Here is a 19205-nt window from a genome sequence, read left to right on the forward strand (position 1 = left end):
AGTCCAGGTCCCACCTTGAGGAACTCTGACACAAAAGTGAAGACAACCATCAGCTTGGCAAAGGATGGAAGTCCAGTTAAGTCCTGCACCATGTCATCATTGTCCTTGAAGGTTTCCTGGCTGAAGGATAACTTGCTAACCTTTTCCCTGAGCTGATAAACCTCTGACCTCAGTGCAGTACACACTTCTGTCAGTTTCCTCACAGTTTCTTGGCAGGCTTCATTGGAGCATGGTACACTGCTCTCAGCATCGACTGTGGAGTTACAGTAGTTGTGATCAGCTGTCTGACCTCTACCCTCCTGAGCTGAGGTGTCATCACAGGGTGCCACAGGTCCAACATCATGCGTCCTTCTCTTTCTTTTGACAGCTTGGATTTGCTCAAATTTGCTGTAGCTATTTCTTTTTCTTTTGCGTTGCTCAGAGGCCTGTTTCAGGTAGCTGGTTTAACATACTCTGAGTTTAATCCTGCGCTCTGAGTTGGTTGACTCAGAGTTCAGTGTTGAAAAGCAACTCTGGGTTTTCGGTTTCAGAACAGGTGATCAGCGTTGGGTTAATCAACTCTGAGTATGTTCACTCTGGGTTGAGGGCGTGCCTGTTGACTATGAAGAGCCATCATCAATGGATCTCTGATAACATGATCAAACATGGACCAAAAGCGTAGATCTACTTACTTTTCCCCCACGGAATTGGAAATTCTAATGAACGCGTATGCCGAGCAGTTACCCATTTTAACAAATGGGTAACTGCTCCCGCGGCAGCGAGAGCGTGAGAGAGAGCTCGGCAGGAAATAGCTGAACAAGTCAATGCGTGAGTAAAATAAATTAGTAAAATAAAATAAAAATAAGAGGAAAGTTTAATATCTTCCACTTATTCAATATGTAATTTGTGTGTGTGTGTGTGTGTGTGTGTGTGTGTGTGTGTGTGTGTGTGTGTGTGTGTGTGTGTGTGTGTGTGTGTGTGTGTGTGTGTTTGTGTCTCAATTTACGCAGGAACAACCCGAGTTGCCCCAAGAGGACTTGGCAGCAAATGAAGATGAAGTACAAAAATATAGTTCAAACAGGTAAACTAATGTTTAATTGAAATCAAATCAATTGTGCTGTTTTGCCTGCTCTACCTAATTTAACAGCTATATTCAACATGTGATGGGCCTATATTTAAGCAGGAAATGTAAGTAGTACATTTCTCAGCCACCCCAACACTGCCAATATTTTATAGGATTTAGATATATTAGAAGGCTACTCCTAGGCAAAATGCATTATATATATATATATATGTATATATATATATATATATATATGTCTTCAAAATAGCGCTTACTGAATATTAGGGTAACATTTTCCTCCATGTTAGCAAATCGAAAAAAAGCAGAGCCCCGGCAGACTGGAGGAGGTCCACCTCTGCAGCCCTCACAGAGACTGAGGAGATGGCCTTCAGCTATCAGAGTAAGGGTCCTGTGGCTGAGGGCATCCCTGGGGGGAGCTCCTCTGATCCCCCCCACCCCCCAGGATAGAAGTGCCTTTATAAGAGGTTGGTTATTCAAAATAATTAAATATGTACACGCAACCCAGCGCGTTCCAAATTAGATGGGGCAATATTCTGGCTCAAGTAATAATTTCACTGTCTAATCATCTTCTTCCAGTTACTGATGGCGTCATCGCCCCACTTGAACCAGATGCCCTCACCAACCTCCATGCAATTGTAACAATTCTTCACCTTCCACAGATTATTAATAATGTCTTGGTAATTGCTGAACACAACCGTTAATATCATTACAGGAAGATGATGGAGAACATTGTCTGCGGCATTCGAAAGGGAAGAGGAAAGGCCTATTGAGGTTAACACCTTTTAAAAATAACCTCTAAAAGTTGATGATAGCGTTGTACAATTTAAAACTGACCTCTTCTTTCTCTCAAACAGGATGAAATCGAATCCAATGAGAGGCCATCCACTTCTAAATCACAGCTTACCTCTGTAAGATTCTCCCTGGAATTATAATGAAACGCTCTACTTGGCACTGTGAAATCCAATCTCATCTTTTGCATTCCTATAGCTTCCAGTCAAAGACTTATATAAAATCTATCTAGAAAAGCAAATACACAAAGCAGACTTGGAAATGGACCGCCTTAGGCAAAAGATGCAAAAGGATGCTTTGGAGATCCAAATTTTGGAACATAAGTTAAAGGTGGGTGAGGTGCAAACTGGGATACTGTTCCCTGCTCTAAAAACATACCAATATGAATTACTTTTTTTTGTGCTTTCAGGAAATAAAGAAATCCTCATAAAAAGTAGATTGTCTTTATTAGAATACGGGCTGTGGTGGGACAAGTTATTTTGTTGAACAGTTTACTCAAAGGGTTTTACTCCAGTGAACAATGCAGACGATTATGCTAAGCATGTGCATGTAGAGAAGAAGCATCTGGTTAAAAGCAGTACCAGCGTATTTTCTGCCTTGCATTCTTAATATGCGTTTCTTGACTTGCAGCAGTTATAGGTCCGTGGTTAGTCAGCTACTCTGATCATGGGAAAGCCACAATGTTAAAGTGACTGTAGTACAGAGCGGGTGGGATGCATGGGGCGGATCATTCTGCAAATGCGTTAATTGCGTTAAAACCTAAACTTAAAGCATGCCCCCGGTGCGTTTGAGAGTTAACATGGGGGCTGAGAAGGTGGTCTAAATAAATGATAGATTGCGCTGAAAAACTATAGCGCTCGTGAAGAATATTATCAGGAAAATAAAGTATATCCAGCCGGCGTCTTAATAATCGTTCCTCACGGAGATTCCCTTTGAGGATCACAGCCTCTACGTCTGCAGGCTCTCGTAGAAAAGGACATTCCATTTCTAACACTTCCTTCTGTCGGAGAGCTGCCTTCAGCCTTATAGACAACAAACTCAGAGTAGGTCTAACCACCTCCCGAGCAGGTTAGACCCACGGCGTATGTTGCCGCAGCAACTAACTCTCGGTTGCGCTGAACCTGCTACCTGAAACGGAAAACCCAGAGTTTCCATTAACTCAGAGCGAACAAACTCGGGGTTGCCTCAAAACCAGCTACCTGAAACAGGGCTCTGGTGTGAGATAATCAAACAAACTTGGCACATAGTCAGGGTGCAATGGATTCTCACTCTTCTGACCTATAGTGGTAGAATGAGATAAAGTGACACATTAGATAGATACATAGATAGATAAATGTATAAATAAGCAGTATAATTGTAGAGCAAAGTAGAAATATAAGGTGCAAGTGAACAGATAAAACATATAAGGTGCTTTGAGACTGTATTATTATTATTATTATTATGACAAGAGTTTCAGCTGTTATTTTACAGTGTGATGGCATGTGGCAGGAAAGATTTCCTGTATCTGTCCATTAGACAGATTAATGAACCGTGTGTGAGACTAACAGGTGGGCTACGCTGGGTAAGTGAACGTTCGCAAAGCGCAAAAAATAGTTTTAGAAAACTAGTTTCATCACATCTGATCATAGCAGAAGGTAATTGTTACATCAGACGCAACGCGAACGGAACACTTCAGTCACGTGCCTGGTGCAGCCTTGTTACATCTCTACCAGAAATAAGTAATGATACTCGACCAAAAATCGAATAATGCAATATAGATGAGCGGAGATAAAATAATTGTGACTGATCTTATTTTGTGAATCACTGTCATCATCAACATTGTTGTGTGCCATGTCATTGTATCATCTTAGGTTTGATAGTTAACGTCAGTTAAGGAGTTAACTTACCCGAAATGAAGTGTTCATTGCACAGTCTGGAGTGTTCTGTCGGAGTCCAGTGATCCCTTTTAATGGCAGCTAAACACTTAGATTAGATTAGATTTCTTTATTGTCCTTAAGAAATTAAGTTTAGAGCATCACCACTGGCATAGTATATCAATATAAATATATTAATAAATAAATAATAGATAAGTAAATAAATAAAATGAATGAGAATGCAGGAAGTCCAGTCCATAGTTGTGATGTGTGAGAGTGAGATGGGGGGGCTGCAGTCCTGCAATAGATGGAAAATAGTGTAGGGCCTACAGTGCAGCAATGCAGTCCAGTTCACAGTTTTTCACACTGAAAAGACGCGCACAGCGTCTCCTCCTCCGCTTCTCAGCCTCAGGAGTGCTGGATGGTGATCTGGTGATCTCGGCTGGGATGGTGAAGTCCGGTGGGAGTTGGCGAAATGGAGCGTTGTTGAGCTTTAAAAGTTCATTTCGGCTGTACTTCATTGTCGGGGTTTGAAAGCAGTGTGAAAAACTGGAATAATATTAAGTGCTACCAAAAATTACAAAAAAACATGCCAGATTTTGGGAGCTCTGGGCCGTTGCAACTATGTGCGCTGCCGCCATGGCAACAAAGCCATGTCTGCTGTTCTATCTGCTCATTGTGCGGCCATCTAGCTCAATAGCCGAGTCCGGGGTCTTGTTCTCCAGCCAGGTTTCCGTAAAGATTAAGCCGCAGCAGTTCTCGATGTGTTTTTGTGAAGCTAGTTCCAGTCGGATCTGCAGCCGCGCACAGCGTCTCCTCCTCTGCTTCTCAGCCTCAGGAGTGCTGGATGGTGAAGTCCGCTGGGAGTTGGCGAAATGGAGCGTTGTTGAGCTTTAAAAGTTAATTCCGGCTGTACTTCATTGTTCGGTTTGAAAGCAGTGTGAAAAGCTGTGTGAAATAATATTAAGTGCTACCAAAAATTACAAAAAAACATGCCAGTTTTGGGAGCTCCGGGCCGCTGCAACTATGTGCGCCGCCGCCATGGCAACCAATATGTCTCCTTTCTGTGTTTTTGGGAATGTTATAAAACGTATGTCCCGTTTTTTTTTTACTTACTGTTATCACAGCCCACGGCACAGCAGATAGAAGGCATTTTTACCGTTTACTTTCGGTCACTGGGCGGTCCTAAAGATGGCGCCGGCTTTACGCTGTGACGTCACATGATACCCATGTATAGGCCTAACGTGTTGTCTTACATGAATTTTTCTCTCAAATGTGAGGAAAGTGAGCTAAATGTTGAAAATGTAGGCCAATTAACTAAAAAATTGGGACAGAGTTTTTACAAACGGCACCCCATAGTAAAATGTGTGTTGTTTGTTGTGTGTAGTGTTGCCGCCACCGTTACCGAGACTTGCATGTCTGTTGGTTGTGTGTGTGTTAAAATAAAGGCAGCTCTCGCGGAGTCGTGCGGTGTATGGGGCACGAGATTTGCGTCACCGCTTAACCTGGGCTCCCGTCTCGTCCTTCCCGCACTGCTCGCCACAATATAATTCTAATTTTATTTTAAAAAAAAACCTGGGCAAACAGGAACAAGTGGACACCGGGACACTGCCCGTTTTTGAGCAGCGAAGTTTTCAAACGACCCCCGGAGTTAATGTGCGTGTGTGTGCGTGTGTTTGTTTATACACAGCACACGAGTCACGCAGAGATGCACCCGAGGCGAAGACAAGGCCTTATCTCCATGGTTACCGCGAAACCTGCGGTCCAAGAAGGTTAAACGGCTCTTGCACCAAAAGAAATACGTATCCGTGGAATCCCCGCTTGGATCGGAATTAATTTAAAACTCAAGCTCCCCGACGCATTTAGTCATGTTGTAAAATAAGATCAATTGGCGTCTAATCGGTGGACAATAGGCCTACATGTCGTTGGGTGAAATAATTTTGACCCACCACCCCGCAGAATTGTGTAATAACGTAGGCCTAATGTTTAGGCCTATATATATTTACAAAAAATAAGTGGGCCTACGTAGGTGCGGAACAACGTATCAATATCTTTATGTGTGTGTGTGTGTGTGTGTGTGTGTGTGTGTGTGTGTGTGTGTGTGTGTGTGTGTGTGTGTGTGTGTGTGTGTGTGTGTGTGCGCGTGCGGTGCGTGTGTTTATAGAAAGTCCTACTGGTGCTGAGCATCATATTCGAGGGGAAATCAATCGCGCGGCCAGGGATGCCCGCCTAGCACCTTCTTATATCGTTCAGCACTCCTGAACGATATGGGAAAACACCTAGCTACGAGTGAGAAAACAAACCCGCAAAAACTGGTCGATATGCGTCGCCAAGGGGGACTAAATGATGCTACTCTCTTTTTAACTTTGATCATGAACTGACACGTACCCGCGTGCTCAAACGAAACAACCACCATATCACACATTTTGTAGATGTGTCCACACTTGTAGTAGCCTACTCTCCTCAACAATGAGGCATGACATGAAGCAGCTTTAATTTGATAACTCCAGGCGCACAGAATATGCGAAATGTGTGCTGTTATGTTAACATGTGTTACGTATTTTAAGAATCTAAGCTACCCACACATAGACCCAATGAAGCAGGACCAAACATATAAGCCGTAAATACTATACATAGCCACAAGGGGAGCGAGACCTTATTGGAGGCTGCTCCAGCCACAGATAGCAGCACCTTTATATATACGAAGAAGCCGAAGCCATTACGGCACCCCGGCCACGCCCACTAGGCCACGCCCACTTGACGGTCTCTACCTGAGCACGCAAGGGGTGGAGAAGGCCAGAGATCAGTAGGTAGAGGGCGCAGATAGCCACCCGGGCCTAAGCCCGGGGGGCTTGAAGTTGATCTCGGTATTTTCCTCTCACACGTGTTAGATACAATTCCCTCCCTTAAAGTGGAAAGGAAGCAATCAAATAAACAGATGTCTATAGCACTAGTTAAATATTTCAATACACCATAAATACAAATAAAGTCGGAAATATGAACCATTATTCAGAATAAAGCACAAACAAGTTGCATAAATTATAATGTTTTCAGCCTGTGCGCCGCCATCCCTGTTTTCAGAATACGATGACGTCACGGGAATGGTTGGTAACATTCTATGTTGTTTACATAGCGGCTCATAGCCTCACTAGCCGCGTTTACATGGCACATCTGATCCGCATAGATTTCTATGCGGCATAGATCTGTTCCTAAAATGTGTTCCGATTGTACTGCATACATGGCAGTAACAAAAGTGTCCGTTATGTCTCTCGCGCACACCTGACACATCTCTGGACCGGCGGCGACATAATGGATGTCTTATCACTATCGGGGATTTTAAATTTGATTTTAATGCAAGCACAGCAGGAGAGAGCTTTTCTCTGCCTGCTGCTTCAATGAAGAAGGAGGAGGACAGCGCAGCAACGTATTAACCCTAAGCTCCGCCGCAAACAAGATGAATTTGGATACGAGTCCGCAGCCAAGACTGGTGGGAGAGAGTGGTCTTACGGGAATTTAGTGACCGGGAATCCTCGAAGGTCCAATTGCGAACTACTGCAGCTGCCATCTCTCTAAGTTAAGAAGTATTTTAACGTCGTTCAGCCTGCAAAAGTACAAGTAGTAGCCTACTCATTTACAGTTATCTCGGACGCGCGCGGACACTACGATACGCGAACACGTCATTAATAAACACCCATGTCCCGTCGCTAAGCAACCGGATACGCTTACCGGACTACTTTTACGGAGTGATAACAAAGACGTGAATCAGGCAATAAATCCACTTTCCTTGACAGCGGTGAAGTTCGGTGTGCTTAAAAGTACCGACGGAGCTCAGTGGACCAATTGCGAACTACTGCGGCTGCTCTAAGTTAAACCCCAATCTATTCGGAATAAGTGTATACATGGCGATTAAAACGGACTACACCACCTCTTCTATTCGGCATAGAATCTATGCCGAACAGATAATTGTATTCAGAATGAAGCGTATACTATACATGATCATTTTCTGATCCGCATAGAAATCTATGCGGAACAGATGTGTCCATGTAAACGCGGCTACTGGAGGTGATAATAACTGACATCTCCCGGCTCTGCCCGTCCACATGATGTTGTTTACAGCTATGAAAAGTAGTACACGGGTGCAGCAGCTGGGCTACCACGCTGTCTTACAGTTCGTTCATTTCATGATACATGTAATTGTCGTGCCATTTGGGTGTGCACATGAATATGCGAAAATAGTGCAACCGACGGTGTTTGCAAATGGATTATTTCCGAAATCAATGGATTATTTTGGCGATGGATTAGAAATGATCAAGAGCATGGAGCGAGTCTGCAAACAAGACAATCTTCGAATAGTGAGTGTACTCATTTCTCTGTTTCTCTAGTACTAGAAGCTAAGTTTAGGGGAGACCAGGGACAGTTGTAACAGGGGACGGTTGTAACACTGTGAATTCCTCCAATCAGAAACCAGCTATGATGACGAAACTCACTGTGCTTGTGCCCATTCAGGCCCCGTCCACACGAAGCCGAAACGGGCGAAACCGTTACGGTTTCGATCTATCCGGTTTCGAAGTATCTCCGTAAAGACGAAGCCAAGTGAAACCGGGTAGACCTGTAGAAACGCTGTAGTACACAAGCCAGGCCCATAAGGGGCGCTGCTTCTGCTACAGAAATCCAGAAGGAAAATAAATAAGAAAAGAGGCGAGCATGCGCATAAAAGGTGAGACTCCGCGGGCTTAACAGTCATTGGCTAGAGGATCGAAGGGGGGGGGGCGATGACGTCATGGTTTGCGGTTTCAGTCGGTTTCAGGCGTCCACACGAATCCAAAACGAAACCGGGTAGATTTGAAACCACCTCCGAGGGTGGTTTCAGAAGATGGCGGTTTCGGTCAGCGGATTCGCCGGCTTTGTGTGGACGGAAGGCCGAACCGTACAAGACCTTTGCGGTTTCGCCATGAAATCGGCTTCGTGTGGACGGGGCCTTAGTTTCCCTCCTTACTTGCGAAAACGGGAGTCGCATTTGAAACCTACAGGGGGCGCTATAAAGCAAAGTCTGTTTTTGAGGTCAAAAAAACACTTTTCTTCCCGATGTTCTTTTTTGGATGCTGTCCAAAGATAAAATGTCTACGAATTCAAACAAGTATTATTAGAATCCCTGTTTTGTAAGCTAGAAATATACATGGCTATCAAGTGTCAAACTAGCAGTCAAGCCAGTTGACATGAGATCAAAACATGGTTCGTCATACTGGGACAGTTGTAACGCCCTGTTACAACCGTCCCAGTATGACGAACGAATGTTTGAGTTAATGTTATTTTTTTTGGTTTTGTAAATTTGTGAAGTGTTCATATAGTGTAATAATTCTTATGTTAATAGAGGTGTTCTACGCATTAAATCATTTTCCGCATTATAATTTGACGGCTTCACCTCTTTTTTGTCATGTAGTATGAAAAGAAAAGGTAATCATTGCAAATAAATATAATACATTAATAATCATTAATCATTACTAATAAATATAATAATTAATAATAACAATAACATGAAATATAAGTAATATTGAGTATATGATTGACTAATTACATATATTTTGGACATGTTACAACCATCCCATACACTGGGATGGTTGTAACAGTGAGTGAGACTGTATTAAAATCAATTTTGCAACCTGTACATATTTTCATAAAACCACTTAAATACCATGTTTCAGTAGATGACAGATTGAAGTTTATAATATAACAAATTGGTTATTCCAGTGTAAATGGTTTTTGATTTATTGCTAAAAAATGCAAAAAGTGTTACAACTGTCCCTGGTCTCCCCTACCTCTCGTTCCTCTGCCTGGCAAGCGCGTTACTGCACTCTTTCTCTGCGCATAAGAGCAGCGCCCGGGTCCGATTTGACAGGTCTGTCCGTGTCTCCAGCACTATAGCCACTAAAATTAAAAATTGTTGGCACAGCATCTGGCTTCAGCCGATTGGTGGGACAGCAAAATCTCCCTCTTCAATGTAATCAGCCTCTATAAAGTGGTCGCTACATACTCTCTGCCCTCATCCCATTCGGGGGCTGAGGCGTTTCAATGCAGCTATAACCATCTTTGGAGCAGTTTAGGCTTCTTGACAGGAATGACATGGAAATGAACTATTTTACCACTCTCTTTTACCCGATAATATTTGTTTGAACATCCAGGGGCAATACAAAATGACCCCCCTGTTCTTCTTCCAAGATTTGACATGTTTATTTGAAAGCGCTAACCATTCTGATGACGTAGCGCCTGCATTTTTAAAACATGGCCGCGCCCTAGTTGCGAACGTCGTTATCAACATTTCATTTTCCAGTGAAACTACTTGAATTTCAGGTTTAATGAAAATCCATGTATTCTCAAAAATGAAAAAGCAACCAAAAAATGGTCACAGTTCTCATTGCTTCATTTCCACTTTAAGCTTCATAGTTTACCATACCGAAACATGCCTACTTTATAACGAATAAAGTGAGTTAAAGTAAAGCAACCCGGGATTGGACAACTTCCTTCAAGAATATGCAACACATGTTAACATTTCTTCCTCACTGTTTTCATTCTTCTTCGATTCTCCCATTCTACGCACTACATGAACAAATGAGGTTGATTTGCCTTGTTATCCTCTCTCTCAGTCCCCCACAGCCCCCCACCTGCGGTCACATGGGAGTTTTGAGTGACCTATAGTTCCCATCGCCACAGATCTGTGGTCCAACACAATACCTATCAGTCGATCTCTTGTGTCCAAGCAGACACAAGCAAACATTTAATCGGATTTAACATAAAAAACAACGTGGTATTTTGGAGATATGCGAGAAGAACCCGATGGTGCTGCTGATCTAGATCCCGTTCGCGTGTGTTTGTGGTTCCCTGAAGCAGGTAGATGAGCCCGGATCCGGAGGTGCAGCTGCTTGCGTTGCGCTGAGGCGCGCGAGATCGTGTCGGTGGTGGAGAGCGTCGGAAGAATGAAGTCGAGACGAGACAAGCTGAAAATACCCTCTCTGACGCTGGAGTAAGCTGAGATTTCTTGTTGTTTTTAATTAATTTGATTCATCGGGTTGTTCCTAGCCGTATGTTAGAAGATGCAACAGGTTACTAAATCATTCGCTATTCTATGTTTTTGTGGGTTGAAAGTGGGAGTGTGACCATCTTGGGTTGACCAACAGTCCTAGCTCAATAAGAACAACACAATGTTGGTCTTCATGTTGCCTAGCAGTAGCCTACATCCCTTCAATACGACTGAGTTAATTCTCTGAGTGCAAGGCAGTTTGATTAGGTGTACGACCGTTCCGTTCCAGACTCTGCAGCAATTTCCAAAAATGTCATCCATGTTACTCCGAAAAAAATGTTAATACCAGTTCAGCGCAAGACTGGTAATCTGTTCACTTTTCTGTTGTCCATTCTCCATTCGACGTGGTTTTCAAACGACTGAAAGTTATAATCCCGATTCCCACGTGATTCACAACATCCTCCTCACATTTCCAACGAATTATTTCTTTCTTTGGAGGTGATGTGCATATGTGTCACGGTTTCTTTTTTCCCATAATTGCTAAACCTAGTCTACCAGCAATTGATATCTGGCAGCGGCTACAGTCCTTAAATCAACCGACTGTCTCCTCCAGAGAGGACCCAAGTAGGTAGCAATAGATGGGGATGCTGGCAGCTGCCCACTATGGTTCCATCCATAGGAGGAGCTTTCATCTTACATCTCCAGGACCTGCGGTCACTGTATAGGCCCCCTTGGACGGCCCCCTATCTGAACGGAATTGTTGGATGTTGGTTGTAGCGATGGTAAATTAACCTGTTTGTGTGTGTGTGTGTGTGTGTGTGTGTGTGTGTGTGTGTGTGTGTGTGTGTGTGTGTGTGTGTGTGTGTGTGTGTGTGTGTGTGTGTGTGTGCATCTTAGAAAACCTTAGGAGAAACCACTGTCATAATCGCCTTTTTCAGCATGGTTAGGGACGGTTAAGGGAAGCAGAGTTCAGAGTTGATAGAAAGAGAAGTGCGCACAATGAGATATTACAAGCCACCATTAAAGTCCTGTTTCTTTCCACAAGGATTTTTTCTTCTCTATTATTTTTAGCCCGCCTCCTTGCATTACTATGACAACAGCTTCATTACTGCCTGGGTAGTCGTTGCTGTGTTTCTGCCTCCAGAATCCTCTGCAGCACAGAGACAATAGCCGTACCGCGGAGCCCGATAGGCACCGCTTAGATCCACACTGGGAAACCAATAGGAGAAACAGCACAAGCGCTAGCTCAGCATTGACTGAGGTAAATACTGTAATCACTAAACCTCAGACTCCATTTAATTTCATCCTTAACTTGTGTAACCGCCTTCCTGGATGGCACGGCGCACAAGTCACAGATTATTCTCTTCAAAACCTGAGCATGAGATAAAGTCTGGCATGTGAAAGAACCTAAACAGTTGCCAAGTGCCTAACCTTGTCGACGCTGCCTGCCAACATGAGCCAATAGGAGGGGGCTGCCCAGGCAACCGTAACCAATGGGGGAGGGGGGCAAACCCCGCTTACTCTAGTTGTTGTGTAGCGCCGCATGGCTGTTTACTGAGCCGACTGACCCCATGTGACCCATCTGTTTGATCATGTGACACGTGTGTCTTGCCTTACAGTTTGTCACCCACATGCCAGAGCCCCACTGTCCTGAGCCCATGCAGCCCCTGCAGCCCCTGCAGCCCCTTACAAACCCTTCACCCCTGGAGGTAAGACAGACCTGCCCTGCCACCCACTGCACTGTCACCCTAGGACAGCCTCCCAACAGAGACCCGAAGGCTAGGCCAGGGGTCCCCAACTTTTTCAGCACCAAGGACCGGTTTGATTCTCCAAAAAAATTCACGGACCGGCGGGGCGGGCCCGCCAGAGGTTGCCAATTTGTTGATATTTTCATATAGTGTTGTGCATACATTCATTTAAAATAGTTCCAGTTATTTATGAACAGTGAAGGTAACAAACTCTTAAAAAAGAATGTGAACTTGAACAAGTGAAAAATGAACAACTATGAACATAAATATATTGAACTAAACTTGAAGTAACATCTATCAAGTGTAAACATGCACAACACAAAATGTCAGTAAGGGAACTTAACACGCGTTTGTGAGGCCACAGAATAGGCTACAATTCATTTTAATCAGTGGGAGCCCTGTGCTTGTTTCCCTGCAACAAGAAGGTTCCATCTGGGGGTGGAGTTATTATTATTATTAGTTATGGAAGACAGTGACACCCTTAGCGTGTTTGAAATGTCCAATCGATTGCGCAATTTTGTTTTAGTTGCAGTCATTGCCGAAAACCCGGCCTCGCATAGGTACGTGGTGGGAAATGGAAGCAACGTTTTCAGCGCTTTTACGGATATCTCGGGACACTCTGCTTTGGTTTTGATCCAAAAACCCGCCAGAGAGGTTTGCTGAAACACACTTTTAAGACCACCAACATCATTAGCTATTTCGATCATTTGATCTTCCTCCTGCACTGACAAGTGATTCGGGACATTGAAAAATGGGTTGCGGATCCACTCATTCGTTTGCGTGGATCTTTGGAGGATGGGAAATAACGTTCAAATTCATTTGAAAGCGCAACAAGGTGATCGCGCACCAGCTGCGAGAGAATGGACCCTGCCTCAGTCTCTCCCAAAATCCCCACTAATGTTTGGAACATATCGAATACTCCCCTGTCCACTCGTCGTCCCCACAAATCAAGCTTGGCTTTAAATGCAGCAACTTTATCTGCCAGTTTAAAGACAGGCGTCATTCTCCCCTGGAGTGTCAGGTTGAGCTGAGCTCATAGTGTGACACTACTGTTGAACTGAACAAGTGAAGTGAGCTTAGGCTGCGCACGCAGCCGCTGAAGCCAATACATGTTGAGGACGGGACAGACGGACAGTTATGCCTGAGAAATGAAGTTAAGACCTTGCCAAAAGTGCAAACATGTTATATGCAATCTAACAACTGCATATATACTTATGGCATGTAAAATAATGAAAGTATTGCGAAGTAAATTGAGTTTATTAAGTGTGCATGCATTTTGCATGAATTTTTTATGGTGGTTGGGGACCGCTGGGCTAGGCTATAGGTTTGTAGAGTGGAATGATTTGGCAAGGTCATTGGTTACACAAACAATCACAGATCTATCCATACCAACCGTATTCTCCTGGCCAAATTCCTCCAGATTATTGTAATATCATCAAATGGATTGGTCTTAATCGTCCATGCTAGTGTATTTAAAGCTGCTGCAGGTGAGATTGCAGCGATGAAAAGACAATGGCTCCCTCCTTCCTTATGTTTCTCCGCCATTGAGAGGTGTTGCATTCATGCACCTGTGATTGACAGGCAAGATGGATTCCCCAAACTAATCGGGGAAGTAATGCCCTGATGGGTCAGAAAGGAGCAGGGAGTGGTCAAAAACCGAAATCTCTCATGCACATTCACCCAGCATTTCAATCCCTAATAGCCGATGGATGACTATAGGGCATTTCTAACGAGGGACACTCACATCGCTTCACTGCGGAAGAGATGAAAATTTGTCAGTTGTTATTTTTTCTTGTTTTTTTTCAGTTGTTGTCTTTTTCTTTAGCGAATGGAATTCCTACCACTTATAAGTTGTGTCTCTTGCTCTGTGTGTGTTGCTTGGCAACAATGCTGGGTGCTGCGGAGGAAGGCGATACTGCCAGCACAAGCAGATGCATCCAGTGGATGCACGTGTGTGTGTGCTTTTGTGTATGTATGTCCATGTACATGCGTGTGTGCGTGCGAGTGCGTATGTGCGTGCGTGTGAGAAGTGATAGATTGAGGCACAACATCATATAGTAATGTTTTCAGTTCTGTAATAGAATCATTGCAATCCATATTTTCTAAGAAATCAGACTTCTTCATTCATACACAACACACACTTTTCTGAGCATTTTCGGATTTCATGCTAACTTTACTTAGGGATGCGTGTAAGGATTTCGGATGCAGATTTGCATAGCCATCAATATCCAACAAGCTGAAAGAATTTATATTAAAGAGAGACAGATGGTTAAATGGATGGATATATGATTGGTTGGATGGATGGATGGATAAACAGTATTCTACTCCAAAGATTAACTTCCACTTCTATTTGCGTAGGAATAGAAAGGGCAGTATCCCAGTTTCCGTTCTTATGTAAAGTGGATGCCCACTTGGCCATCTGCATTTATAATCGATAGGATGGAAATTCTCCAGTTGCTCATCTGAATAGTTCACTCTGATGACGCCTCGCTGTTGTGGAACGAGTGAGCACTGAGCAGGCATTCCAGTTTTCTTTCTTTTGACGGGATTGGCTTCTTCATGTCACATGATTATTAGACAGGGAGCATGTTAATTAGTTAGCCAGAAAAACCCTTGTGAGTAACAGTCCATTGTGATGGACAAGCATGGGTGAAACTGGGTTTACCAGGTAGGCAAGCCACACCTGTGCATGTAAGAAATGAAACTTAATGACTTAATATAATACATCCACTTAAGTCCCTTTATTTTGTCTACAAAATGTAAGCTTATGCATTGACATTACTATTATGTAGGTGCGGTATATCACATTGTCTGTGGTCTTAACAACGGTTGGGCTGGATTCAACAACTATTTACTATCTATTATATTTGAACTAATTACTATTGAGTACAAATTATACTATCACTACTATTACTAAGAAACTAATACTACTGATCAGGCTTGATACTCGATAATACTAGAGTAGGCTCGCCTGATATATTAGATTCAGATTCAGATAAAGTAATCTGGAGCAAATACTGCCACTCTGCGAGTTAATTAGAGAGCCAGAGTAACTCTTTTGAGAACCAGTCCATTGAATGACGCAGAGGAATTTGTAAAACCAGTGTTTTGCAGGTATGTAGGCAGGCCACACCTGTGAATGTGTATGTGCATGCCGCTGTCCCAATTTTCTCTTTCTCTCTCTCTCCACACTATTTATCACACACACACACACACACACACACACGCACACACACACACACACACACACACACACACACACACACACACACACACACACACACACACACACACACACACACACACACACACACAGCCTTGACACACAATATTATTATTACACAATATTTTCACTGCACACTTGCATATCTTGCACACATTTCCACACTGGCATATCTTAGGTAAGAAAGCCAGTGTCTTACCTAAGATATGGAACTTTGAATGACAACCTATTTTACATCCACATCCAGCGGTCTTTAAAGACACCCTTACATTTTACTACAGAATTTAGGCTAATGCAACGTATGTGCTGTGTATGACATCATCCGAAAGACATATAATGGGGACATGAATTCTCCATTATTTGTTATACAGAACTAACAACCCTACTACTTCTAGGCTACTACTACTACTAGTTTAGATAATACTAGAGTAGGCAAGCCTAATATATTGGATTCAGAGTCAAATCATCTGAATCCATCATTGTGACGCCTACTATGGCCCCTAGACCATAATAACATGCTGCTACTACTACAGTTGACTAATTTCATTATATTATATCCCATCTCTAACACCTTCCCCATTTCAAAACTCATTCCACTTTCCATTTTACAAATAAACACTCGTTTTATATCTCCCACAACTTTAGTCAATAACATTGACGTCCAAATAAACTCGCTTTGGAATGTACCACTGTGGATAAGTGTGTGGGATATGAGGTTGCCTCTTTTTCTACCGGATAGTGGTACGATCCAGAGACGTAAAGCTTCGTCACACTGAGCCGCAGCCCAGCAGAATCTGGAGCCAAATATTAACCGTGCTGCTGTCTTTCCCCGATGCGCCGCGTCTCACATTCACCCATGGGCGTGTGGTTTTGGTTTTAGCTGTGACGAAGGGGGGGGGGGGGCAAGTTGGTTACGCCGTGGATCGTCTCTGGTGTTGGAGTTGGCTGGAAGAGGACGCGAGCAGACGGACAAGTTGTCTAGCTACTTTCACAAACGACTTTACATACAAGCACAAAAGACACGATGGAGGCACTGTCTGGAGTATCGATACCGAACACCAAGTTTTATTTCTTAAAATCCTCGTGCCGGCTATAGGAATTAAGCTCGGGAGCCTTTCTATGTGAGATAAGAAAGACGCTACCATGTCGGATCCAAGTCACTGGGCTCCACGGCCAAAACAGAACAAGTCCAAATTTATGACGGGAGCCTTGCTGAAACGCTCAAAAAGGTAGTTGAAATTGGTGACATAAGTATAACTACACCACCCCCTATAAATGTGGTATTGTTGTTCTGTTGTCTGTGTGAGTGAGCCGATACAATCGTTCGCCATGGATTTTTTTATTTTTTTATAAACGCGCCTTTTGAACAAGCGGGGGACCAGATGTCTGATGTATCCCATTGCAACTATGTCCCGACTCCCAACAATGTCCGCTGGTAAACTGTCTATACGTCGCGCCGTTGTTTAACTGACCCGAGGACAACAGGGGTCTCTCCGTCTTTGTTTCCTCTATTTGAATGGACCGCCAGTGGTATGATCCCGTGCTGGGCTGCGGACTATGAACCTGTACAGCATGTGCCAAAAAACGTAAGAATCATTTTTCATTGCAATGAAGGGGCCTGTGATGGCTATTAATTTAAGAATACGACGGCGCCTTCATTAATAACGACTAGATGATTCTGAGTATTTTTTGCGTGGATATAATCCCAAGTGTTGCAGCCCTAGACATATTTCATGTAGTCTGCACTAGCTCGTCACCGCCAACCCGAAACTAGTACTTGTTTGGGGGAGTTGTCGTACCAGCGTTTTCTCTCAAGCCCAAGGGTAAGGGTCTTTTCTCGGTTCCGTTTGACCATGTTGGCTGGACCTCGGTGTTTTGACTATACTGGCCGTAAATTGTTGCAACCGCCAAGGCTTTTGTCGACAAAAGCCTTGGCGGTTTTCAATACGCCAGTCTCCTTTGTTTACACGGGAAACTATATGGATATCAATTATCATCCTGGCTGAACAAATGTTTTGTCCAAAACCTCCAAGTTGTCATTTTCTAATGTCACTGCCTAGAGTTGTGAGGAAAAGAGATGGAGCTTTTAATTTTTTTCACACAAAAGTTTGTTGCCATAGCAGCAGCAGTAGTAGAGGAGTGTCTGACAATATAGCTACTAGCTGTGTTGAATGGGTCTTTTGTCCTGGCTGAAGGAACATGGCTTTAGTTGTTGTATTTTCATCTAATGAATGAATAACTACTCCATCACCAGCTCACGAGCAGCCTTTTTAATGTGTAACAACAAAACCATGACAGAAACCATAGAAGATATTGGTAAAAGACACATCTGAACAGCTGATAAAAGCCACTGACAACTTGTTTGCCATGTAGGCTGATCTTGGTTCTAGGACTCATTGTCAGACATAGAGCTGGGTTTCGATTCAAATTTCAAGAATCGATTCGATTACGATTCTTAAGTTTCAGAATCAATTTTTTCCCGATTTTCTCAGATTCCATCCGATTCGATCCGATTTTGATCTGATTTCCGATTCGATCTGATTTCGATTCGATCCGGGGGTTAATGTTATTAAAAATGAAAAATGTATTTGAACCGTTTCCTTCACTTCATGACTGTGTAGAGAAGCAACATATTAAAACTAGTATTATATCAATATTAAACAGCAAATCTTACAAGTATTGGTAGTTACTGATGGCTGGAAGACTGATGAAAACGTTAAGGGTCAATCTACCTTCAAGAAAGATAATTCAGGACAATAAATGGAGGACATCATTGAGGTGACTATATCTGCAACAGTGGATTCCTAATGGGACACTAACCAGTGCATTATTATTATGCTTGAAAATAATTAAGAATTCACCCAAAAGCGGTTGCTACCAAAAGCATTTTTATTTTAAAACTGCTCACACTTAATAAACTGAGAAGTACTGAAACTGGAAGTATAAAATGTAAACGTTGAGCATTTTTTTATAAAAAGTCACTTATAAAATTAAATTATTATTATTTTTATTTTATTATTTTAATTAAAAAAATCGATCTTTGGACGTACGAATCGATAATCGGTCATTAATATGCGAATCGATTAAAAATCGGAAAATCGATTTTTTCAACACAGCTCTAGTCAGACATAGTCCATATCTCTCTTCCGTTTAAAAGGAACGGCTTCATTGCTTATAGGCCTACGTCACACTTCCTTCTTCCGGAACGCGTAGTAGGGTAATCCAACTTCCGGTCGCGTCTAGCAGCAACAACAATGGCAGCTCCCGTTCGCAGTTGTTCTTGTAGTGTACCGTGTTGCTCTACATCAGGACGTATACAGTCATACCTCAGCTTCCACGCTTTCCCGAAGGACAAAATAAATCTTGGTTGAGATTATTTTTTGCCCAGTAATGTCCTAACGTGCGAGTGATTCTAGACTGCACAGAAATCAGGTGTGAGGCACCCTCATCACTCACCCTCCAGTCTGAAACATTCTCCCACTACAAGAATACCAACACCTTCAAAGGTCTGATT

The 19205-nt window shown here is 43.1% G+C and overlaps 1 protein-coding gene across 3 annotated transcripts in view; it reads left to right on the plus strand.

The window, feature by feature from the left end:
- Window positions 1-10396: 10396 nt before the first annotated feature.
- LOC115555194 (microtubule-associated serine/threonine-protein kinase 3) overlaps window positions 10397-19205 on the plus strand; it is a 266613-nt gene continuing 257804 nt past the window's right edge. Inside the window, exons 1-2 of one of the 3 annotated variants that reach the window (XM_030371885.1) lie at window positions 10397-10723; window positions 12340-12429. In XM_030371885.1, coding sequence (XP_030227745.1) covers window positions 10677-10723; window positions 12340-12429 — 137 coding nt within the window. In that variant the 5' untranslated portion in view covers window positions 10397-10676. The other 2 variants (XM_030371886.1, XM_030371887.1) reach the window with 2 other exon arrangements.

Source organism: Gadus morhua, chromosome 12 (genome assembly GCF_902167405.1).
Source record: "Gadus morhua chromosome 12, gadMor3.0, whole genome shotgun sequence".
Taxonomy (NCBI): domain Eukaryota; kingdom Metazoa; phylum Chordata; class Actinopteri; order Gadiformes; family Gadidae; genus Gadus; species Gadus morhua.